This window comes from Vombatus ursinus, unplaced genomic scaffold (genome assembly GCF_900497805.2).
Source record: "Vombatus ursinus unplaced genomic scaffold, bare-nosed wombat genome assembly UNPS02015098.1, whole genome shotgun sequence".
Classification (NCBI taxonomy): Eukaryota; Metazoa; Chordata; class Mammalia; order Diprotodontia; family Vombatidae; genus Vombatus; species Vombatus ursinus.
The window spans coordinates 145,434-170,655 of record NW_020954876.1 but is presented as its reverse complement, the minus strand read 5'-3'; the positions used below and the strand labels follow the sequence as shown (position 1 = coordinate 170,655).

The 25,222-nt window shown below is 45.7% G+C and overlaps 1 protein-coding gene across 1 annotated transcript in view; it reads left to right on the top strand.

The window, feature by feature from the left end:
* The window catches only part of LOC114031180 (zinc finger protein 665-like), a 64,764-nt gene that overhangs the window by 25,753 nt on the left and 13,789 nt on the right, over positions 1-25,222 (top strand). The window contains exons 8-9 of the mRNA XM_027846190.1: positions 13,850-14,371; positions 14,601-14,716. Coding sequence (XP_027701991.1) covers positions 13,850-14,371; positions 14,601-14,716 — 638 coding nt within the window. The remainder of the gene's footprint in view (positions 1-13,849; positions 14,372-14,600; positions 14,717-25,222) is intronic.

The following is a 25,222-nucleotide window of genomic DNA, read 5'->3' as shown; positions in this document are numbered from 1 at the left end:
AGCTCCTTCCTACCTTTCCAGTCTTCCTGCCTCTTACTCCCCTCTGTGTACTCTGTGATCCAGTGATCCCGGCCTCACCCACAAAACTCCATCTGCCAACTCCGAGCATTTGCTCTGGCTGTACCCCATGCTTGGAGTGCTCTCTCTCCTCATCTCCACCCAATCTCATCTGCTACAAGAAGCCTTTCCCAACCTCTTTAATTTTATTGCCTTATCTGTGATTTATTCTGTCTGTACATTGTGTATATGTAAGTGTTTGTATGGTGTTTCCCTCATTAAATGTGAATTCCAGAAGAGCAAGGACTACACTTTATTCATTCATTCGTTGTTTCATTCATTCATTCATTCGTTTGTTTATTTATTTATTTATTATTTTCATCTCAAATCCTCTTCCTCTCATCTTCCTCTCCCCTATTGAGAAAGCAAGGAAAGCACAGGCCGTTACAAACGTGGATGGTCAAGCAAAGTGAATTCCTGTATTGTTGTTATTCGGTCATTTCAGTAGTGTCTGACTCTTCGTGACCCCATTTGGGGTTTTCCTGGCAGAGATACTGGAGGGGTTTGCCATTTCCTTCTCCAGCCCATTTTACAGATGAGGAAACTGAGACAAACAAGGTGAAGTGACTAGCCCAGAGTCACACAGCTAGTAAGGGTCTGAGGCTGGATTTGAACTCATGGAGTCTTCCTGACTTCAGGCCCGGTATTTAATCCACTGCACCACCTAGCTGCCCAGTTCCTGCAGTAGCCTCGTTTTTAAAGAATGCCTCAGTGCGCGCTCCGTGCCCGTCCGTTCTCTATCTGGAGGTGGGCGGCACGAGGCCCTCGGAATCGTGTGGCCTCGCTGCGTTGATCAGAGTTCCTAAGTCTTTTAAGTTGCTTGTCTTTGCTGTTGTCGTTTTTGTTGCTGTTATCGTGTAAATTGTTGCCTTGCTGCTCACTCCCCTTTGCATCAGCTCATGCAAGTCTTCCCTGGCTTCTCTAGGACTGTCTCCTTCATTAATTCCTATAGCACGATAGTATCGAGTAACATTCATACTCCATGATTTGTCCAGCCTTTCTCTCATTTATAGGCACCCCCTCGGTTTCTAGAGTTCTTTGCCCCCATGAAAAGTGCTGCTATCAGTATTTTCGTATATATAGATCCTTTTCCTCTTTCTTTACTCTCTTTGGGGGTATTGACCTCGTAGTGGTATCACTGGGCTAAAGTTTAATAGATTTGGGGGCATGATTCCAAATTGCACAGCTCCCACCAATAGTACATTAATGTACCCATTTCCCCACACCCTTCCAGCATTGGTCATTGACCTTTTCTGTCAACTCTGCCAATCAGATGGATGTGAAGTGGTACCTTGGGGTTATTTTAATTTGTATTTCTCTAATTATTAACAATTCAGAGCATTTTTTTCTATGGCTTTTGAGAGCTTAGATTTCTTCCTCCAAAAACTGCCTATTCATATCTTTTGGGGAAATGGCTTTTATTTTTATAAATTTGAAATCAGTTCCCTCTGTGCCTTAGAAATGAGACTTACTATAAATATTTTCCCAATTTCCTGTTTCTCTGCTAATTTTAACTACATTGTTTTCGTTTGTTCAAAATTTAATTTTATGTAATTAAAAATTGTCCATCTTTCCTCCCGTGAACTTCTCTGTCTCTTGCGTTAGTCCCGGACTGTCCCTCTTACTCATAGATCTGGCAGGCTTCCATGTTCCTCTAATTTATTTATGATGCCAGCCTTTCTGTCTCAATCATGTACCCATTTGGACCTTGTCTTGCTATATGGTGAGATGTTTAAAAGGCTGAGCTGCGCGACGGGTAATGGTGAGGCCAGGTTAAAACCTAGATGGAAACCCTGCCCAGGGTTAAGACAGAAGGGGAAGGCGGTTGGAGCTGGAAAGAGTCCATCTTGGCAGGTGTGATAAGACATTGCAGTGTAGTTAAGGGAATGCTGGACTTGGCATAAGGGCAAACCTGGCTTCTGGTCCTGCTCCTGCCCCTACCCAGCCTGACAGCTGACCATGATCCTAAGTCACTAGCCTCTCAGCCTCAGTTTCCTCTTTTGTGAAACACGAATGGTATCAGCCGTAGCACCTAGCTGTTGTGAGGATCCAGTGGGATGAAGGGCCTGCATTCTTATGTCAGTAGAAGTGGCTGACTAACCTGTCTGGATAAAGGATCGTGTTCTGAGAAGAACCATCTTGTCTGGGGTGGGGGTGGGGTCTGGGCACAGTGTGCCACAGAGGAGCCGCTGGACTAGGCCTGTTTCAGGCAATGAGATTAAATGAGCGCCTAGAAAGCGCTTTGGCAGTGTTCCCTCACACACTGTGGCAGTGGCTGCTTTTACTGAAGCCAATGGCCACACTTAGCGAGTCTGAGATGGAGCGGAGGAAGAGATGGAAAGGGGATGTTGGTCCTCCAGCAGAAACGATGCAGACGGTGGATGGAAGGTGCTGCCTGTACCTGTAAATTCCTCTGGACGAGTGTGGCCTATTTAATTACAAGAGACTTCTCATTTCAAACCTGCTCCGAGGGTTAGTGTGTGGAAGCACCTGCCTCTGTGTGCTGGTGAGGTTAAAGGCTGAACTTGGAAGACGGAGCAAGAGGTAGCCCCCATGGTGGTTTTCTGGAGGGGAGGCAAGGGCGGAGGCCTCAGCCCTGGTACTGTGTCTGTGTCATTGTTGATGTGCCTCTGGCCTTCTTATCTGTAAAATGGGCACAATTGATGCCTGCACTGCCCGCTTCTCAGGTTGTGAGGAAAGTCCAGGGGAAAGCAGCTATCCTGATTCTGGTTTTCTCCCATGAGCCAGGATCTGGTCCAAACTGAGGCGTGAGCTTAGTACTAGATCCTCAGCTCCTTAACCAAGAGTATGGCAAAGGACCGCTTGCACTAGGGTCAACGCACATGTATTTGGCATTTCAGGGTTCCATGACATTCCAGGATGTGGCTGTGGACTTCACCCCTGAGGAGTGGGGACACCTGGGCCCTTCACAGAAAGAGCTGTGCCGGGATGTGATGCTGGAGAATTATAGAAGTCTGGTCTGCCTGGGTAAGGATAGCTCCCCCGGGGATCCAGGCTCTGCCTACTGGTTGGCCTTGAGTCCCCGTTAGTAAGTGATATGAGGTGTATTACATGTTGAAGAGTAATTGTATGGCATGGAAAGGCCAGAGATTCCTTGCCCTTTTGTGACTGGTTCACAGGGGAAAGGTATTTCCTTGGTGAAGCAAGAGGCTTTCCACTTGATGGTGCTGACCTTGGGGTCCTATCTCCAAGCCTCCCTTCTCTCAGCACAGAGATTCTCACCTTAACCCCCCCTTGTAGATACCCGGAGTCAGGGAATTCCCCATCTTCTGAGCCCAGCCCTGCTCTGTAACCCATTCCCCCACACTTCCCAGGGACACAGTGGCCTACATGGTCCCAACACCCTCCTTCCCTTCCAAGCAATCCCACTTTTCCCCAGAAGAACGAAGGGTCAGGATCAAATTCCAGGGTGGATCTCTGTCCTTGGCACTTTCTCGTCTCCAATGAACAGGCCTCGCAGATACTAAACCCAATGTGATCAATCAGCTGGAGCAAAGGGGAAGGCCGTGGATGCTGAGGGGAGATGTCCCAGACAGCTTGTGTCCAGGTGAGTGCAGGTGACTCCTAAGCCTCAGGCCACCTGGCCAGTGAGGGAAGAACTTTTTCAATGGTGGACAAGGAGCCCCCCCAAATTGCCTTATTCCTATAACAGAGGAGCTGGGGGTCTCTGACAGGAACTCCTTCAGAGAGACTTAGCTTCACCTCAAAAGTCATTTTCCTTGCCTTTATCTGCTCCCCTTTTCTTCAAGTCTCAGGTGGCCTCCAATAGAGCTGTCTTTCCCTTCTCCTTTCTCCTCCACTTCTGCCTCAGCTCCCCACACCATATATCCTTTCTCTCTTTTGTTTAATAGATTGAGTCACTGTTTTCAGTCAACAATCAGGAGGCAGAAATTATCTCAAGGGGCAGCTAGATGTTGCAGTGGATAGAGCACCGACCCTGGAGTCAGGAGGACCTGAGTTCAAATCTGGCCTCAAACACATAACACTTACTAGCTGTGTGACCGTGGGCAAGTCACTTAACCCCATTGCCTAGCCAAAAAAAAAAAAAAAACAAAGAAAGAAATTATCTCAAGTCAATTATAAGTTTGTTGATTGTCACACGCAGCAGCCAGAATGCATACATGTAGGCTAAATACCCACATGCAGGTAGCCCATGCAAGACACTACAAAATTCCCCCTAAATAAACCCAGATTTTATACCCTTGATCACACGACTCTGGCTTCTTCTCTTTACCAAACATTGTTCCACAGTTGACATAATATTGACACGAGTTCCTTTTCTTTTCCTGAAGACATTCTGTTTTGGACACCATCCAGAGGTCTCCTAGACAAACAATCCTGTAGCTTATCGGCAACTCTACCTCGTCCTTTTTCTGTTTGGCAACCTTATGGCTTGGCCTGAATTAGTTCCCCTAATTACAGCATTCTTTTATAGTCATACATAAAAACTAACCCTTCAGCTGTACCAAAATGCTGTCCGGCTGGCCTTGCTTGCTTCTCTGTCCCCCTTGGGTATATTTTCTATTACATATTTTTAAAAAGCTTTTATGGATGTCTTTTTTTCCTTAGTATCTCAGTTCCCTTCTCAGAGAACCATCCCATGTAACAAATAGTATTTTTTGAGATAAAAGAGAATAGAAAAGGGAAAGGGAGAAAGTCGGCATAGTGGATCAAGAATCGAGGAAGTCCAAACCACGTGCCACCTGTGACCCCCATGGCCCTCCTGCCTCCATGCTTGATTCTTGGAATTTTGTTCCCTTCACTTTTGATCTGGTGGGAGTGGCTGTTCTTTCCATTTACATTGTTATCATTATTGTGTACATGGTTTTCCTGGCTCTGCTGACTTCCCTCCGCGTCAGTTCACACAGATCTTTTCGTGCTTCTCGGTATTCATCACACACATCATTTCCTCACAGAGCAGCAGTATTCCATCTCATTCATATGTACCATAATTTGCTTAGCCCTTCACCAGTCAAGGGGTTTCTATCTTATTTCCTATCCTTTGCTATCACAAAACGTCTTACCATAAATATTCTGACTTATATTGGTGCCTTCTTCGTATCATTGGCTTCCTTAGGGTATAAGCCCAGCAATGGAGTCTCTAATTCAAAGGTATGGACGTCTTAGTCCTTTGTGGGGGCAGCTGGGTGGCACAGTAGATAGAGCACCAGCCCTGGGGTCAGGAGGATCTGAGTTTGGATCCAGCCTCACACACTTACTAGCTGTATGACCCCGGGCAAGGCACTTTACCTTGTTTGCTTCACTTTTTTTCATCTGTAAAATGAGCTGGGGAGGGCAATGGCAAACCACTCCAGTGTTTTCGCCAAGAAAGCCCCAAATGGTCACAAAGAGTTAGACACAACTCAAATGACTGAACAAAAATTGCTTTCTAAATGGTTTTACCATTTTACAGCTCCGTCAGCAGTACATTAGTGTGCTTATCATCCCACGTCCCCTCCAGTGTTGACTATCACAACTTTTGGCATCTTTGCCAAATTGCAAGGTATGAGGTGAAACCTCAGGGTAGCTTTGATTTTCATTTTTCTTTACATTTTGTGATTTGGAGCAATGCTGTACGTGTCTGTGAATACATTGCTGTTCTTTTGAGAACTGTTTCTTTATATCCTTTGGCTGATTATCCACTGGGGAATGGCTGTTAGTCTTACATGTTTGTTAATTGTTTATATTTCTTGGTTACCGAAGCCTTATCAGAGAGATTTGATTCAAAGATTTTTCCATTCAGCTGCCTTCTCTTCTTATCCTAGGTATACTAAGTTTGCCTGTGCAAAAGCCTTTCAATTTGAGGTGATCAAACTTATCTATTTTCTCTTTCGTAATTGCCTCTGTCTCTTGTTTGGTTAAGATTATTAATCTCTTATCCATAGCTATGAAAAGTATATGATCTGTTTCTTTTCTAATTTGTTATGGTATGAGCTTTAATATGAAGATCATGTATCCATTGAGATTGTATTGTGGAATGTGGTATAAGGTGTAGCTCTAAGTCTAACTTTTTTTTTTTTTTTGGCTAGGCAATCAGGGTTAAATGACTTGCCGAGGGTCACACAGCTAGCAAGTGTCAAGTATCTGAGGTCAGATTTAAACTCAGGTCCTCCTGACTTCAAGGCTGGAGCTCTATCCACTGTACCACCTAGCTGCCCCTAAGCCTAACTTCTGCAGGCTGTTTTCCAGGTTTCCCAGCAACTTATTTATTTATTTATTTATTATCAGATAAGGAGCTTTTTCATAGGTAATTTATATTTGCTGTTTTATCTGACATTGTGTTGCTGAGTTCCATTGTTTCTGATTCTCTATTATCTAGTCTGTCCCATTGATCTTTTTCTCTGTGTTTGAAGAAAAAACAGATGGTTGTGATGACTGCTGTTTTGTAATATAGTTTGAGGTCTGGAACCGCTGTTTCCTCTTCAAATCTTCTTCTTTTCATCATTTCCCTTGATATTCTAGATCTTTTGTTTTTCCAAATGAGGTTGATTATTTGATTAAGTTCTATAATGAATCTCTGGCAATTTGATTAGTATAGCATTAAAAGTATAAATTTTGGTAGTATTTTTACTGTTATTATATTGGCAGAACCCAGTCATGGGCACTAATTATTCCTCCAGCTATTTAAGTTATTCTTTTTTTCTTTAAGGAATTGAATCTAGACAAGTCTTTTGTGTGCTTTGGTAGATGATCCCCAGACATTTGATGCATTTTGTAGTTATTCGGAATGGGATTTCCCTTTTTGTCATTGCTTCTTAGATTGTTATTATTATGTAGAAATGCTATTGTTTTGATTTGTTTTGGGTTTTTTTGGAGGCAGTCAGGGTTAAGTGACTTGCCCAGAGTCACTCAGCTAATAAGTGTGTGAGGAACTCAGGTCCTCCTGACTGCTCTAATGCCTGGTGCTCTAATGACTCTGCCACCTAGCTGCCCTGCCATTAAATTCTTTTTTTTTTTAGGCAATTGGGGTTAAGTAATTCACCCAGGGTCACACAGCTAGTAAGTGTCAAGTGTTTGGTCTGAGGCTGAATTTGAACTCAGGTCCTTCTGACTTCAGGGCTGGCACTCTATTCACTGTGCCACCTACCTGCCCCCCTGCCATTAATTTTTGAGGATTTATTTTGTAGCTTGAAACTTTGCTCAAACTATTAATTCTGTCAGCTGATTTCCCTACGATTTTCCAAGTAAACTATCATATCATCAGCAAATAGGGACAGTTTTATCTCTTCTTTACCTGTCTTTATGGTCTTAATTTCTCTCTCTTGTCTTATTGTTGTTAGCATTTCTGAAACTATGTCAAGTAACAGTGAGGAGAATGGGCATCCTTGCTTTACTTGTGTTTATTGGGAAAGGTTCCAGTGTATCTGCATTGCATATGTTTCTTGCTTTTGGTTTTAGATAGATGCTTTTTATTATATTAAAAAATCTAGGGGTGGTGAGGTGATGCAGTGGATAGAACACCGGCCCTGGAGTCCAAAGGACCTGAGTTCAAATCCAGCCTCAGACACTTGACACTTACTATGTGTGTGACCCCGGGCAAGTCACTTAACCCCATTGCCTAGCCTGAGGACCAGGAGTTTGTTTGTTTGGTTTTCCCTTTGGCAGTTCCTTTACAGCTAGATCTGTTTCCTTTTTTGAGATCAGGTTATTTAAGATTTCTATCTGGTCTTCTGATAGTTTGGGTATTTTGTATTTTTGAAGGTATTCTCTATTTCTTGTATATTCTCAGTTTTGTTGGCATAGAACCGTGCATAATATGTTCTAATTATTCTTTTTTATTTCTTCTGGGTTTTCACATTATCTGTTTGCTATTTTATTTTATTTTCTGCCCTCTTGGGAATCAGATTAGATAAAGGTTTATCAATTTTATTAGTCTTTTCAAAGAACCACCTTGTAGTTTTAATTTTATCATTTCTATGGTTTTTTCTATTTTATCAGTTTCTGTTCTAATTTTTAATTTCTCTTTTGTGCTTGTTTTAGGTTTATTTTTTGCCTTTCTAATTTTTAAAATGCATCTTTAATTCATTAATCCCCCCCTTTTTTTCTATTTTGTTAATATATGTTTGTAGGGATTTGATTTTTCCCCCTGAGGATTACTTTAGCTGCATCCCAGAAATTTTGGTATGTTGTTTCATTTTCTTCACATAATTATTAATTGTTTCTATGATTTGCTCTTTCACCCACTCATTATTTAGATTTTCATTGTTAAGTCTCAGTTTGAATCTGTGTCTTTTGTTTGCAGTTCCTGACTTAATGATTGTCTTTATTGTATTATGGACTATAAAGGACGCATTTACTATGTTTGTCTTTTTCCATTTGTTTGCAATATCTCTATGCCTTAAAACACAGTCAATTTTTGTGGAAGTTCCATGTGGTGCTGGGAAGTATGTATATTTTTTTGGAGTCCCATTTAGAAGATGCCAGAAATCTTTTAGCTATACAGATATTTCTTGCTTTATATAAATTTGCTTTATGTAAATTCAACTTGACAGAAAGAATTCTGAAAGAAATCTGCATGTCCATACTTGTCAGAGGAAATCTTTAATGTAGGTGAAACTGGCCTATTTTATCAAAGAAAGCCATCTTCAACCTACATCTCAGGGGAAGAAAAAAACTTGCCCTCCCCAATTTCATACTTTCAATTAAGGTTTTTTTCTGTGAAATCCTCCATGCACCCTGGGTGCCCTTACTATCCTCCCCCACCCCATGCAGAGTCTGGGGACCCAGAATGCACACCCTGCGTTTCCCAACTTTAGGCACCAGGGGAATCCTGGAGTGTGCTCTATGGGATCCTAGTCCCCACCCTGGGGGGGCTCAGAGTGTGTGCTCTGGGCCCCCATCCACTGTGCTGAGGAGCCTGCTGTTCCCACTTTGGGTCTCCAGCTACAAGCCGGGGGAACCCAGGGTGTGCTCTGTGCCCCCCAGCATCCTCCAAGCTGAGGAACCAGAGTTGGGGATGTGGTTCAGGTTGTGCACTGGACCCCCAGCCCCGACCCTGGAGGAGCTCAGGATATGTGCTTTGGGCCAGCAACCCCTGTGTGTGCACTCTGAGACTAGGGACCCTGGGATGTGCTCTTTAGGCCCCCTGCCCTCATGGCTTTGTTATAGAGGCTAAGTGAAGTGGGTGGGTAGGGCAGTTCACATTAAGTAAAAATTGCTTTACGTAGAGGTCTGCAAAACGTTCCACTTAGTTAAGCAACAACTGTCTGTAGTTTCTCTAGCAATTAGTTCAGTTCTATATTTTCTATTTTAATCCTTTAGATTTATCTGAAACAAAGAGAAGCATTGCAGTCTTCTGTCACTTATATTACTGTCTATATATTCATGGAGCTCAGTTAATGTTTCCTTTATGAATTGGGATGATAACATATTTAGAGCACATAAGTTTAATACTGATACTGGTTTCTTGCTTATGATTCCTTTCAGCACAATGTGGCTTCCTTGTTTATCCCTTTTCGTTTTTGAATATTTGTTTTTGTTTTGTCAGATAGGGTGATTGAAACTCCCGGGTTTTTTTTTCTCCCATCCCCTCAGTTTTATTCTGTCTGTCTTTGTTTTTCAAATGTGTTTTGGGTCAGGAACAGATTGTGAAGTTTTGTTTTCTCACCTAGTCTGTTCCTCTTTTTCATTTTATTGGATTGTTTAATCCATTTATATTTATATAAATTATATTAGCTTAGTCTTTTTAAAGATGGCCCTATTTCTGCTAACTCTCTTCCCTTCACCCTCAGTTTCACTCTCCAGTTTGTTATCCCTTTCCCTTTGAGGTTTTGCTGTTACTTCCTTTTCTTTCCTGCTTTAATCTAGTGATTTAATTCTTCCCATCTTTAGATGGGAAGTAGAAAGGGGAAAAAAACAAACTTCTTTCTCCTGCTTTCAGCTCGTCCTATTCATTTTTCAAATTTCACTTTTTACACCCCTTTCCAAAGAGGATTTCTCTCCTCCACTGTCTTTGCTATGTATCCTACAGTTCTATCTACTGCAAGCCCTCATTCTTTGGTTCATGGCCCCAGTACTTATCTAGCCCCTCTCTCTTCCCGGTATATTCCTCATTGAATCAAATCTTGTGGGATATTCATCCTGAACTCTCCCCTTTAAGTACTTTCTGCTTCTTTGCAGTTTGCCTCCTTTTTGTGCCTCACTCCCAGAAAAATGCCAATTCCTGCAGGTGATAGAGGACACTGCCCCAGGTCGGGGCCCCCCTTTCCTTCCATGTGCTTCCACTGTCCCAGCCACTAGTTATCTCCAGGATAACTCTCCACTTCTGAAGTCAAGACATTAGACTTTTCAAGCCCCAAATGCTTGCAGATGATACCAAGCACAAAGTCCTCACCTCCCTTCACCAGCTGTCTCGGTTCACCCACAGAAGCCTTCATCAGTGGCATCCCATCCCCCCAAACAAGGCTTTCTTCGCTTTCATGCTCTTCCCTCCTCTGCAGGCTCTCTTCTTACTTTGTAGGAGTCATTTTCCCTCATCGCCAACTGAGGCTTGGCTGGGGCACATTACACATTCCTCTCTGTCCTACTCCTCCCCTCCCCTTCCACACACCCTCCTGTTTTGTGAGTTAGTCCCACGGAACACATCGATTCACTGTAGGCAGGGTGCCCCAGGCTCATCTCTGCACCATTGCTTTCTCTGGAGGGTGGGGACCTTTATTTTTCTATGTGTGTTCCCAGCACCTAGCACATAGAGGGTGCTAAATAATTACTCACTGATTGATTGGCAAGGTCCCTTCCAGATATAAACTATGACCCAGGTGGATCTAATGCACACCCAATTCTCAATGAGAGGGAGGAACTGGTTGCTCTGGAGGAAATGATGGGAACCTTGGGAGAAGAGACTACTTCCTCTTAAATTTATGATAAGGAAGAAAGGAAAATTAAGTATAGTTAGTTAACACTCTTTTGTCTACTCTGTGCCAGGTACTTTGCTTAAGCACTGGGGATACACAAAAGGTAAAAACATGGTTCCTGCCCTTTCATGGTCCCTGCTCACATTCACAAGGAAGACGCATACAAATAACTGTGTGTGTAGCAGATGTATCATATTTTCTCGGGTCATCTCAGAGGGGAGGCGCTAGCATAGGAAATGGTGAAAGGAAGGGTTGGGGGTGGTAACTGGGGACCAGGAAAGGCTTTATGGAAGGTAGAATTGGAACTGAGTCTTGAAGGAAGCCAGGAATACCACGAGGGGACTGTGAGGAGAGAGAGCATCAGAGGCTTGGGCCAATGCAAAGGTACTGAGCCTGGAGCTGAAGGAACCTGTGTGTGGAGCAGCGAGGAGGCCAGCGTACAGTTAATCTCGTTAGAGTATGTGGGGGGGAAGTAAGCTATGAGAAGACTAGAAAAGTAGGAAGGGCCAGAACATTTTATATTGGATCCTGGCAGTAATGGGGAATCACTAAATTTTGTTGATTGGGGAGTGTGGGGGGGTAGGACACGATATGGTCACTTAGACTTTAGGAAAATCACTTTGGCAGCTGATTGGAAGGTGGACTGAAGTAGGGAGAGACTTGGGGCAGTTTGATGTACACCCTATATTTGGGAGAGCAGACTCCAGTGTTCAAAGAAAGAATCACAAGACTCCCATAGACTAAAATTCCATAAGGGAAATCAGTCCAGGACGGGTGGGAAGCACTAAAGACAAGGAGAAAAAGGAGATGTTGTCCAAAGAGACCAGCTGTGGATGCCCAGGGAAGTAAGTGTCAACCCACTTAAAGATTTAAAAAGGCATGTGCAGATGGTATGAGATGAATATAGAAGCAGGACAAAGCCCTGGAAGAAGAGTTAGGAGTTCCAGAGAATGAGAGAGAGCGGAAAGAATAGATTTGGAATTAAAGGACCTAGGTTCAAATCCCAGCTCTGCTCCTACTGTGTGTGTCCTTGGGGAAGCCACTTAATTTCTCTGGGCCTCAGCTCTTAATTGATAAAAATGACGGAGGCAGACTAGACAAGATGGCCTTGAAGGTTCCTTCCAGCTCAAAACCTAGGAAACTATGAATTACTAGAGTGTGGTGAAGAAAGCTGTGTTGTTATTTTCACTATAGTGGGGACAGTGGAGGAGCTTTTGTGAAATTGCCTGAGGAATTTTTAATTTCTTCTAGATTCAATAAAAAGGAGGGTGAAAAGAGATTTATGATGTGATTACTTTGATATTTAGCAAATTTTATCCGTCATTGATTTGTTGGATGGATTTTCAGGGAGGCACTGGGGGAAGAAGAAGGAAGATTAATTAGGATTCTTTGATAATATCTCATGGATGAGATGTTAAAGAACTGGGCTCCATTGCAAACTGATTTTACCAATGCAATGGGCAGCCAAATGGCGCAGTAGGTAGAGAGCTGGACTTGGAAATCAGAAAGACCTGAGTTCAAGTTCTGCCTCATATACTAGCTGTGTGACCTCACCCTCTGCCTCAGTTTCCGCATCTGTGAAATGGGAATAATAATAGCACCTACCTTATAGAGTTGTGAGGATCAACATGAAATATTTGTAAAGCGCTTAGCACAGTGCCTGGCAAATAGGAGGCGCTTAATAAATGCTTACTCCATTCTCTTCTTTTGTTGGCTACACTTTCCTTTTCTCCTTGGGCAAGTTATTTAAATTCTTTTGTACTCAGTTTCCTTTTCTGTAAAGTGAGGCTTTAGAAAAGATGATCTCGAAGGTTTCTTTCACTTCTTTAGTCCATGATGCCACAAAGCAACCTATCTGATCTTGGAGAGCTCTGAGCGCCATATATTAGGTTGTTGATTTTTCTGTGAAATTCAAAATGGCCTCCATGGGGCTTCTACCCGCTGGTTGTAGGTCTGCTTTTCAAAATTACATGGAATTAAATGTACTCCCACCTGTATAGTCAAAGTGATGTAGTAATGAAAGGATGGGAGTTGAAGTCAAAAGATCTTAGTTGATATTTTAGCTTTGACACGTTATTAGCCGTTTAATCTTGGACATGTCATTAATTGCAGCAAACCTTGCTTTCTTTACTTGGAAAAGGTAATTATTGGCTTTCTTATCTCATGAGGTGGTAATGAGGATCAATGGGAAAAATTTTTTATAAAATCAAAAATTATTACATGAATATACAATGGTAATATTAATGGCTGTGCCCTTTTCAGTTGTACAGTTTTTAGGGGGAGTTGTGTTTTATTTTTGCAGTGGAGGTTATGGAAGACAGAACTATGTGTATAATAGAGTAAACAAAAAATATTGACGCTTGTTTATTTCTTACAGATTGGGAGATTGCACCTGAAACCAAGCAGCCAATTCAAAAGCCAGTCACTTCTAAGGAAGGATCTTCCCGGGAAAGACTGACAAGGGATGGTCCCTATGTCTCCAAATTGGGAGCAACCCAGGAATATGATTCCATCTTAGAGAGGCAAGAGAGCCATGGGGTTAAATATCTTAGGCAAGAGAAAGTCCTGCAAATGAAAACTGCTAACAAAGTGAGAGGCTTTGAATGCAACAAGTATGGCAGAAGCTTTAGTCTAGGACCAATCCTTTTTCCTCAACAAGAGAGTATCTATAGGAAAGAGTCTCCTTAAACCTGCTACATGGAGAAAGAGCTTATGGCTAGATTCAGAGCTATATAAAAGTAATAGCATTTGCTCAAAGAAGATCTTCGCTAAGTATGACGAATGTGGGAAATCCTTCAGGAATAAGTCAGCTCTTAGTGAACATCAGAGAAAGCATACTGTGGGGAAGTTTTTTGAATGTAATGAATGTGGGAAGGCCTTCACTACCAGCTCCTCCCTTACCTATCACAACACAATTTATACTGGAGAGAAACCTTATCAATGTAATGAATGTGGGAAGGCCTTTACTACCAGTTCATCCCTTACTTACCATCACACAGTTCATACTGGGAAGAGACCATATGAATGCAGTGAATGTGGGAAGGCCTTCCGCTTAAGCACACATCTTACTGAACATCAGAGAATTCATACTGGAGAGAAACCTTACAAATGTAATGAATGTAATAAAACGTTCACCTATAGCTCATCCCTTACTTCTCATCAAAGAATTCATACAGGAGAGAAACCATATGAATGCAGTGAATGTGGGAAAACTTTCACCTATAGCTTATCCCTTACTTATCATCTCAGAATTCATACTGGAGAGAAACCATTTGAATGTAATGAATGTGGAAAGGCCTTCCACTTAAGTTCACATCTTACTGAACACCAGAGGCTTCATACTGGAGAGAAACCTTACAAATGTAATGAATGTAGGAAGGCTTTCCGCTTGAATATTCAATTTACTCTACATCAGAGAATCCATACTGGAGAGAAACCTTGTGGATGTCCTGACTGTGGGAAGACTTTCCGTCAGAACAGACAACTCATTCAACATCACATAATTCACACAGGAAATAAACCAAATGAACATGGACAGGCCTTCCACAGAAGAACAGATCTGGTTGATCATCAAAAAATACATACGGAAGAGAAACCTTTTGAATGTAATTAATGTGGAAAAGCTTTCCACTGGAGATCAGGACTTATTGAACATCAGAGATACGAGAGTGAAGCCTTATGAATGTAATGAATGTGGGAAGGCCTTCAATCGCAACTCATCCCTTACTTACCATCAGAGAATTCATACTGGAGAGAAACCATATGAATGTAATAAATGTGGGAAGGCCTTCTGAAGGTGCTCACAACTTACACAACATCAGATAATTCATACTGAAAAGAAACCTTATGAATGTAATGTGAGAAGGCCTTTTGTTTGAGGTCACAACTCTCTAGACATCAGAGATTTCATATTTTACAGAAATATAATGAATGGGGGAAAACGTTCCATCAAAGCCCATAATTTATTGATAAATATACAAGATATGAAACCAAGGAAATTTCACCACCAGACAATTTATACCGGAGAAGAGAAATTCCACAAATGAAATCAATATAGAAAAATTTTAAATTACAAGTCATCTCTTATTTCTTCCTGGTTTCATAACGTGTCGTAATCAATTGAGTTTCTGCTCTTTGGGATTCTCCCTCCTGTGGTGATCAAATAATGGACCTTTGGTTCAGTCCTTGCCGTTCAAAGCAAAAACTTGCTTCTGAAAAATCCTTTTCTGTTAGTTTCCCCCATTCTTTTATCCTCATATTTTCCGGTCCTTCCTTTCCTTACTGTCAATACAGTCCCAGGGCCAACTTAGTGTGGTGGTCTCAAATACCTCTGTTTGAGGCAGTGGTTAGAACATGACTCTCAGTGTTCTAGTCTGTCATGATCTTTTTGGACCATGCCTTCATTAACCAGTGTGTTAGATAGTCCTTCTAGCTTTGTGTCATCTGAAAATTTGATAAAGATGAAACTTGTGGATTTATCTAAGTCACTGATGTTGTTAAATTCCTTAAGTTAATTAATTTTTTCCACTCCATAAGGATCATGCATAGGAAGCTGCCTCTGTTCTAGATGCCTGGCATCACTCCCCGCCCCTCAGTCTCAAATCCTCCATATCTAGAGTTTTCCATGCTAGAAACTTCTAAGTTCTGGTATTGATAGGAGGGGTGTGCCTCCCCTGGCCACTCCACAGCATCTCCCTGCCTAGGATTAAGATGAGAAACCATTTTGAAACACGTGAATAATATACCACACCTTATATTACTCCTGGTCTGCAGCAATCCTGTGGAGGATGGAACTCAGGAATTCTCATGCCTAATGAGGAGTGATGAAAGCTTGGTATAACTGGAGTGTGCCAGGGGCAGTCTTGTAAAATTATTGACCTTTTTTGCTGTGGCCTTAAGATAATTCTACCCAAAGTCAAGCAGCAGCCCTCTGGTTGCGTCCTTGTCCTGGCGACTGTGACACTGATGTCTTCTTTGCCCTGAAACCTTCTTCTCTTCCCCACCATTCTCTTGGGTATCACACCTTGGGATTTGTCCCTTCCCTTCTATGATGCAGGCTAAGATGAAGTTCAGTCAAAGCAGTTGACTCAGGTTTATTGGGACACAATCCAGGCCTATAGCAGGGTATCGGCAGGTTCCTTTGGCGTCAAAGACATCTTGCCACTGAGGACATAAGTAGTGTTTGATAACTGGCCTCCAGCTACATCAAAATCTTCCACTTGATAATATTAAAGTGAAAAAAAAAAAGGCTACAGGACTAGGTTGTTTTGGGTTTGAAGAGAGAGACCAGTCTTGGCTTCTAGGAGCTGCTGACCTGCATCAGCACTTTGTCAGAGAATTATGTAGCAAGCTGAAAGAAACCAAACCAAACCAATATGCAAGTATGAAAATAGAACAACTCTTATTCTTGGCCGGAAAATTACCATCTACATGAAGCCAGAGATGCTTAAAGGCACTTTAAAGTGTTCGGTTCTCTCTTACAAGTAAAATTACTGCCCCAATATGACTCCTGTCATTGCTAGTGACTTTTATGGGCTAGTAAGCAGAGGCTCCTCATTTTCTCTCCCAAAGTGAGGTAAGCCTGTTAAATACACTTTTTCCCCCAGCATTCAATTAGTGGTTTTTTTTTTTCTACCAGTCCATTTTTCATTTGATATCAGATTTTAGGGCATATACTAACACATGCCTACACACTCCTTCCAAACAAAGAAGTCAATAGTCATCTCATTTAAAACATCATCTAGTGATTCAGAATAGCATGTCTTCATTTCCTTGAAGTGGAGAGAATGACCTGGAGGTCCCAAATACCATTATTGATGATTGTTGTGGATTCCCTCCCCATCACAAGGCTAACAAGGCATATCTTTACTTCAAATCATCCTAAGGGCAATCTTTGACAGGGAGTAAGTAGAAAAGATTAGGAAAAATGAAGTGAATGTGTAAGTGAATGTGTTGTTACTGCATTACCAAATAAATTCTGGCGCCAAATGATGTGTTGGAGGAGGAAATGTAATTTACTTGCCTGTCATGGTTGGGTAGAGGATGAGACGTTCTACATTAGTTACTTTTCCAGCTAACTGAAGTTACTCATTCACGTGTTAAAAATTATTTTTATTTACACCATCCTTAAAATAAGAACCATTTGGAAAAGAAAATGGGATTTGGAGACAGATGACCCAGATTCCAATCCTGGCTTTGCCAACATTTCTTGTTGTGGTTCTGGAAAATCATTTAAATCCTTTAGGCCTCAGTTTCCTCATAGGGGGCGGGGTGTGTCGAACTTCCTGGTCCCTTCCAGCTCTAAATCTATTGTCCTATGATTGTTAGATTCTTAAAAGAGGAATGTAATTTAACCTTGTCTCGGTGATTCAGAATGGTCATGATGAATGTACTTTGTGTAAGAAGCTTTGACCTGCATATACCCAGATCACCTAACATGGATGTCCCCTGCTGCCCTGAGTTCCCTCACCAAGTAGGTATGGGAAGCCTCCTTTGACTGACTGCTCTGCCTTAACCAGCTACATCTTTAGAACTGGCCAGACAAGGCAGTTACTTTCTTTCTTGCTCCTTCTTTCCTGTTGCATCAGAGAGTGAAGGTCACACAGTACATGGGGCACCATGAACTGAACACCCTCTCTTGTTTTAACCTTTGGCTCTGAGAAATAGTGGTTTTGAGCCATGGCAACCCTAGAGTCAAGATTCGGGGCAGAATGGGGCAGCCAGCCAGCCCAGCAGGGAATCCTGGAGAAGCCGGGGGTCTGGGACTCGAGCCTGAGGCAGGAGCTGGTTTGGACTTGGAACTGGGGCTATTTGTTCTATAGGAATTGAGCTAAGCTGTGAGCCCTTCTCTCTTCTCCCCTACATGCCTCATTCTCAGCCTTCCCTTTTTCTTTTGGGATTAATAGACTCACTCATACCCATGACCTCTGTTTAAGTAAACACCTCACAACCCTAATGATGTATCCTCTTCCTATTTGGGACTATAAGCGGTTTAATCTTATTAAGTTCCTCATGATTTCTCATTCATATTTACCTTTATGTGCCTCTCTTGAGTCTACATTTTCTGTTTAGCTCTGGTCTTTTCATCAGGAATGTCTGCAAGTTTTCTATTTTATTAAATATCCATTCTACCTCACCCCCAATAGGATTGTACTCAGCAGCTAGTTTGGTAAAGTGGATCAAGCTCTGGGCCTGGAGTCAGGAAGATAAGTCTTCCTGAATTCAAATCTGGCCCCAGGCATTTACTAGCTGTGTGACCCTGGGCAAGTCACTTAACCCTGTTTGCTTCAGTTTCGTCATCTGTAAAATGAACCGGAGAAGGAAATGGTGAACCAATCTTTGCCAAGAAAACCTCAAATGGAGTCACAAAGAGTCAGATACAACTGAAAAATGACTGAAAACAAAAAGGTTTGTACTCAGTTGTGCTGGGTTGTAATCCTAACTCCTTTGCCTTCTGAGACACAGGCATACCTTGTTTTATGTGCTTCATTTCGTTGCACTTTGCAGGTATTGCATTTTGTTTTTAAAGAAAGTGAAGGTGTGTGGCATTGCAGTGTTGAGCAAGCCTGTCAGCGCAATTTTTCCAACAGTATGTGCTCACATGGTGTCTCTGTGTCACATTTTGATAATTCTCACAATATCTCAATTTTTTCATTATCAGTATATCTGTTATGGTGATCTGTGATCCGCGATCTTTGACGTTACAATTGTAATTGTTTAGGCTGTGTAGATTCTGAAGTGGGCAATACTGCCCTCTGGGGGGCGCTGGACTGATCCAGGGGGGAGGTAGTAGTCCTGGGTGCAATTGGAGGGCATTGAATAAAAATAAAGGGACGGTGGAAGCATAAGGAAAGAAGAGAAGCAAATTTTGGAAAATCATTTGTACATGTTTCATCTGTTGTGTAACTAAGTTAAAGTTGAAGGGATTACATTACTTTCCAAATAAACACACAAAATGCAGGTTACAACTGATCAGTGGTCAAGTCTGCCTACAGATCTCAAGTGTTGACAGGTGAGCGAGTAGTGCCTTGTTGGGAAGTCCAGCATGTGTTGGCAGGAATATGTGTAATGTGTAATGACTTGTTGACGATACAATGGTTACATGACACAATATGGCCTCATTGAAATTTCAATGCAGGAAAACCTCCACAAATTTACAATAAACTATTAAAGATGCATAATTTTTTTTTTCTTTTGGTGAGGCAATTGGGGTTAGGTGACTTGTCCAGAGTCACACAGCTAATGAATGTTATGTGTCTGGGGCCACATTTGAACTCAGGTCCTCCTGAATCCAGGGCCAGTGCTCTATCCACTGCGCCACCTAGCTGCCCCAAGATGCATCATTTCTTTAAAAAAAAAAATCATTTTTTTTGAAATGATGCAAAATTTTTAAAAAGCCATTAAAGAGTTAAAGAAAGATTTCTGGGGGGGGGGGACATAATTAAAAGGCCAAATAAGTTTGGGAACCTCTGGTTTAGGGGTACCAGGAACTGTACCCATATAAAATGAGAAACTTAATGTTGTGTGTTCTGACTGCTCCACACACTGGCCTTTCCCCCACCTCTCTCCCCATCCTCAAGGTTTCCTATTCCTCCAAACAAAATCATATTGAAATCAGGCCAATTAGTAGCCCTACAGTGGCCTGTAAGCATTCAAGTAAAAGGAAGAGTCAATCAATGTGGCAGACTGCATTGCTGTCTTATTTTAAGAAATTGTCCCAGCCACCCCAGCCCTCAGCAATCACCCCCCCCATCAGTCAGCAGCCATCAACATAGAGGCAAGACCCTCCACCAGCAAACAAATTACAACTGGCTGAAGGTTCAGACGACGGTTAGCATTTTTTGACAAGATATCTTTAATTAAAATATGTACGCTTTTTTTAGACAATACTGTCGCACACGTAATAGACTACGTTATAATACAAACACAACTTTCATATGCACGGGAAACCAGAAGCTCTTTGACTGGCTTCATTGTGCTACCCCCCAGGTACGCCTGTATGGTGTTCCAAGCTCTGCGTTTCTGCACAGTGGTAGCTGCTTAATCTTGCACGCCGCGGCCGGCTCCAGGGTGGGTGAATGAGCTTCTGCCTGCTTTCAGTATCTTCTCCTGAACCCGGGAGCTCTGGAATTCGGCTCGAAAGTTCCTGGCTGTTTTTATGCGGCCATCTCTCTTTGGGGGGGGGGTCTCCATTTCCGGTTTGTCCTCTGGTTCTGGGGTGTCTCGCCCGCACCCCTTTAGGATGTCGGGAGGTCCGACAAGGCTGGCGTTCTCTCTCCTCCGTCTAACTTGCGCTTTCCAATGAGCCGGTTCCCATTTCCTATCACGTTTTCATTCCTTCCACTTGAGCTCCCACTCGCCCAACTCGGATTTAAGGGGTCGTTTTCGTCGCTGAGCTTTGGCGCCTCTTTGTACCATGAGTTGCCATGTCCTCCTCCAGCGGGCCCATTTCACAGATGGGGAACTGGGCTCCAGCGCCGTCTACCGCGCCCCCCAGCGGTCCCGGGCCGTCCTCGCCTCCAGCCTCTCTCCACTCTGCCTCCAAAAGGCTCTCCCTAAGGCGCGGGCGGGAGGACGTTGCGCTCCCTCCCCCTCCCGGCGTGCGCCCCCTCCCCTGGGCCACGTCACGTCCAGGCCCCGCCCCCCCCCACGACGTTTAAACGTCTGGCCTTGTGCCCGCGCCGGACTCTGCGCACTCCGGACTCCATTTCCCAGGAGCCATTGGGAAGGCAGCGAGGCTGTCCCGTACGTCACTTCCGCTTCTTTTCTCCCTAGTTTTCCGGAAGCCCGCTCTTTCTGGAGGCGGGATCCAGCCTCCAGAGGTGAGGCGACGCCCGGCGGCGGCGGCCTGGGGCTGGTGAGAGCCGAGGCCCGGGGCGCTGCGGGGCTTCCCCGGGGGCAGGGGCCGCGCTGGGGGCAGGGGAAGAGGCGGCTCTGGGCGCCCCGAGCCCCGCCCCTGGGGAGTTGGGGAGGGGGAAGAGAACCCGCCACGCCTGCGCACTAGGGCCTCCGTCATCTGCCCCTGCGGGGAGGAGGGACCAATCAGAGGCGCCGCCCCGCCCTCGGCCCCCGCCCCCGTGTGTCTCGGTCCCCCGTTGCAGCCTCCTCTGTGTGGGCGCGCTGCCTCAGTTTACCCCACTGGGAAACAGCGCCTTTGGCTCTGCGGTCCGTCCCCTCCCCAGGAGAGGAGCCCGGCCGGCCCGAGGGGAGGGGCAGAGGAGCGCGGAGGAAGTGAGTGGGACCCTCCCCAGAGCACGCTGGCCAGCCGTGTGACCCTGGGCGAGTCGCTCGCCGTCCTCATCTGTGTGGTAGGCATAGCCCGGGAGGCGGGGCTCCTCCCGTCCTCCGTGCCATCCGCGGCTTCGGCTCCTCGCCTGATCGCGGCGTTCAAGGCTCTCGGGCCCCCGTCCTTGGGCTGTGTGCCCTCCCCCGCCGTAGGGCAGCCCCCGTAGGGCATGCGGCTGGCACGGCAGGATCCGCACCCAGGCGGGCTGCCTCTGACGTGCCCCGCGCCGATCCGGCGGGGGGGTGGCCGGTGGGGGTGCGGGTGCGGGGCTTGGGCCTGAGCACCCCCGCGGGGATGCCTTCGGGGGGCCGCTGCCCATCCTCCTGCCCGCCCCGAGGCGCTGTGGACGGGGACCTGCCCGGGGTCCCCCAGCCGACTCCCGGCCCCAGGCTCTGGCCCCGGGGCGCGGGCGCTGTCCCTGGGCCTCGGGCTGCGATGACCCAGCGGGACGTGGAGGAAGGGTCGGGCGCCCCCCCCCCCACCGCAGCCGCGGCTGGCCCCGGGTGTCGTGGGCTGGGGGGCCGAGGCGCGCCTGGAGAACGAGCGCTGCGGTGACGGAGCGCAAGGGAGGCTCCCCGACAGTGAGAGCAGGAGCTCGCTGGCCGTGGCCCCAGGTGGGGTCTAATTGGCAGAGGTGCTGGAGTGGTTTGGCATTGCCTTCTCCGTCGCATTTTACGGATGAGGAAACTGAGGCAGACAGGGTGAAGTGACTCGCCCAGGGTCACACAGCTAAGCAGAATTTGAACTCACGTCCTCCTGCCCCAGGGCCGGTGCTCCATCCCCTGCACCACCTAGCTGTCCTCTAGTCAGAAAATCGAGGAAGGTGGACTTCTAAGTCGCCACATCAGTGAGCTCTGGGAGAGTTTCAGCCGCCCCCGCCCTAGCTGGCTCTGGGTGTGCTGACCACTGGTGTAACCACAGTTCTCAGAGGGTGGGGCTCGGAGGGGGCCAGGGAGCCGGGCAGGAGTCACAGCGCTGGGCCTGCCTGTCCCTGTGATTGAGACGGTGCCCAGGCCCTCAGCCTTGACGGCACCCCTCTGCTCACTTCTGGAAAGGGGAGGATTCGAATATTTGTGACACCTCCTGCACGAGGAGGTTGTGAGGAAAGCGCTGTTTGCATGTGCGGACGTAAATCAGAGGCTGGTACAAACAGGCATACAGTAGGTACTCAGAAATTATGTGACTCTGAAACCTGACTATAGTAAAAATCAGCCCTTCTCATTCCTGCCCCCCTTCGCCTCCCTTCCCCCGTCCATCTGGGGCATGGTCCCTGGCCAAGCACAGATTTATTTGTTTCAGGAATCAGTGACCTTCGAGGATGTCGCTGTGGACTTCACCCGGGAGGAGTGGGGGCACCTGGGCCCTGCTCAGAAGGAGCTTTACTGGGAGGTGATGCTGGAGACCTGCAGGAACCTGGTCAGCCTGGGTAAGGGGGCTCCTCTGGGGACTTGGGATGTGCCCCTGAGAGGGTCCTGCAGGGGCTGGGGCTGGTGTTCAGCGCTGGTGCTTTGGTCTGTAGAAGATGAGCATCTGTTCATCAGAGTGAGGCCAAAAGACAGGGTGCTTGTGCTCTCTGGTCCCAGCGGAAGGGCTCCTGCTTTTTATATTGTGTGAGCCCGTCCAGCTCTCTGTTCCAAGTCCCAGAGCACTGTCTGAAGTTATAAAGCTCCCAAATGCCTCAGTATTGACTAAATGGACTCACTGTCTGTCTGCACCCGACTCCATTCTTTGTCCCCTTCCTGTGTCTTCCAGGAAAATAGGCCAGATCGCCCCTCTGCTATCCTTCGTACCGTCCTCTGCACCGGCCCAGCATGCCCACTGCTTCTGGAAGAGAGAGAGGCAAAGCTTGCCTTCCACAGTCACTCTGTCCCCATTGCTTTGCCATTTCTCATCACCAGGCCTTGCAGTTTCCAAACTGGACGCGATCTCTCAGCTGATGCAGGAGGAGCCACCATGGATGCCAGCACACAGCGTCCCAAGAACCAGCTGTCCAGGTGAGTGAGTGAGTGAGTGCCAGGCAGGCGAGCCATTGTACAAGCAGGGCCTTCAGCTGGAGGCCCATTTAAAACGTGCCCAGCGAACTCTCTTCTCATTCCCCGGGCCGGTGGAGGAAAGCCGAGGTCTTCTAACACAGGCTGCTTTCTGGCCCCTCCTCTTTATCTCAAGAATCGGCTTACTGCTCTCTCCCACTCATGTTCATATGTCTCACAGAAGGAGGGAGGGACGTGTGCTCGATGGGGGTAGGTTTTGATCTTCAGCCGTGGCTTACAGCTCGCCTTATCACAGAGTCCTCGAAGCTTAGAATAGAAAGGAGTCTGATAGATCATTCAGTCTACTGCGCCCCCTTCGTGGACTCCCCGGGCAGAGACAATCCAGCCTGTCCACTCGAGAGTCTCCTGTGTTGAGGAGCGTAGCACCTATGGCAGGAGCCTGTGATGTAGGACCAAGCCACAGGGGAACGGGAGCCTCAAGCCGAGGATCTGCTACCGAGCTTGACATTTCTGTGGAATCATCACGACAAGTGACTCCAGGTTGGGGAAGGCCTGGGTCCTGCCAGGCTGGAGACGGAGGAAGGAGCCAAGAGGGAGAAACGTTCTAGACAGAAAGTCACCCAGGAAACGTCTCGAGGACCTGAGGGGCCAGGGATGTCTGAAACATGGCAGGAGGGCCATCCAGGGGCCACAAAAGTGTTTGGCTCTCAGTACAAAAGAGTCTTTGTAAATTTGACACAAAGAGATGAGAAGCTTCCAAACCTCTTATATCAAGGACATATAATAGCAAGTAATAAAGTGGAGAAAGCCTTCAGTTCTGAAATGATCAGAAGGTTAAATAGTCTAGGTTAGGGTCAGCAAGCTGTAGCCCACAGGCTGGAATCTGGCCTGCTGCGGCCTGCTTTAACATGCTCCTTTGTTTAAAAAACGTGAAAACCATCCTTAGCTGAGGGCTGCGGTTGGCTGTGGACAGCCTGGAGGGAAGAAGAAACATGAGGAATTTGGGATTCAGAGCTCAAGTGGGCCCAGGCCTGATACGCAGTCATGCTGGAGGACTGCAGGGCCCAGACGTTCATCTGCTGCAGTGCACGCTCACTCTCTCCCTCTGTCTGTCTCTAACGCTCTCACTCTGTCATTCTCTATCTCTGTCTCTCTCTGTCTCTTTGCCAAAAACAGAGCCCCTTAACAGCACCCAACTTGCTTCAGTGATAATTTCATTCTTCAGAAGGTGCAGGAGCAAAACAAGGGATTTCTGTTCTGAATCATATTCTCACTAACAGAGAGGGTAGGAGTAATGCGAATCTGGGGGGAAGTGACCATACCACCCTAAAGTCTGGGATATAGAAGTAGAGGAAATCCAGACATGTGCATCTCAGATTTGGGGAAAGCAGATTTCAAAGGGTTCAGAGGAAAGCCAGGTGAGAGTCCATGGCTTAGAATGCGTTAAGGGAAGTTAGCCCAGGAAGGATGGGAAGTGCCCAAGAACGAAATTCTGAAGACCCAAAGTGAAGCCACTCGAGGAGGAGGCAGAGAGGGTTCTGTCTGAAGAAGCCAATGGGGATGCATAAAAGACTCATCAGCAGCTTAAATTTCAAAGGAAACATACACAAAATGGAAGCCAGTCTAGTTTACAGAGGATGAGTATAAGAATGTGGCCGTTGTTGTTCAGGGCAGCTAAGTGTTATAGTGCACGGAGCGCGGGCCTGGAGGCAGGAAGACTCATCTTCCTGGGTCAAACCCAGCCTCAGACACTTATAGTTGTGTGACCCTGGACAAGTCACTTCACCCTGTTTGCTTCTTTTTCCTCATCTCTAAAATGAGCTGGGGAAGGAAATGGCCAACCACTCCAGTGTCTGCACCAAGAAAACCGCAAATGGGGTCAGGAAGAGTTGGACACAGCTGAAACACCTGAAACTTCCTAGAGTCACGGTGCTAGTAAGTGGCTAAGACCAGATTCAAACTCAGGAAGATGAGTTTTCCTGACTCCAGGCCTGGCGCTCTTATCCACTGCATTA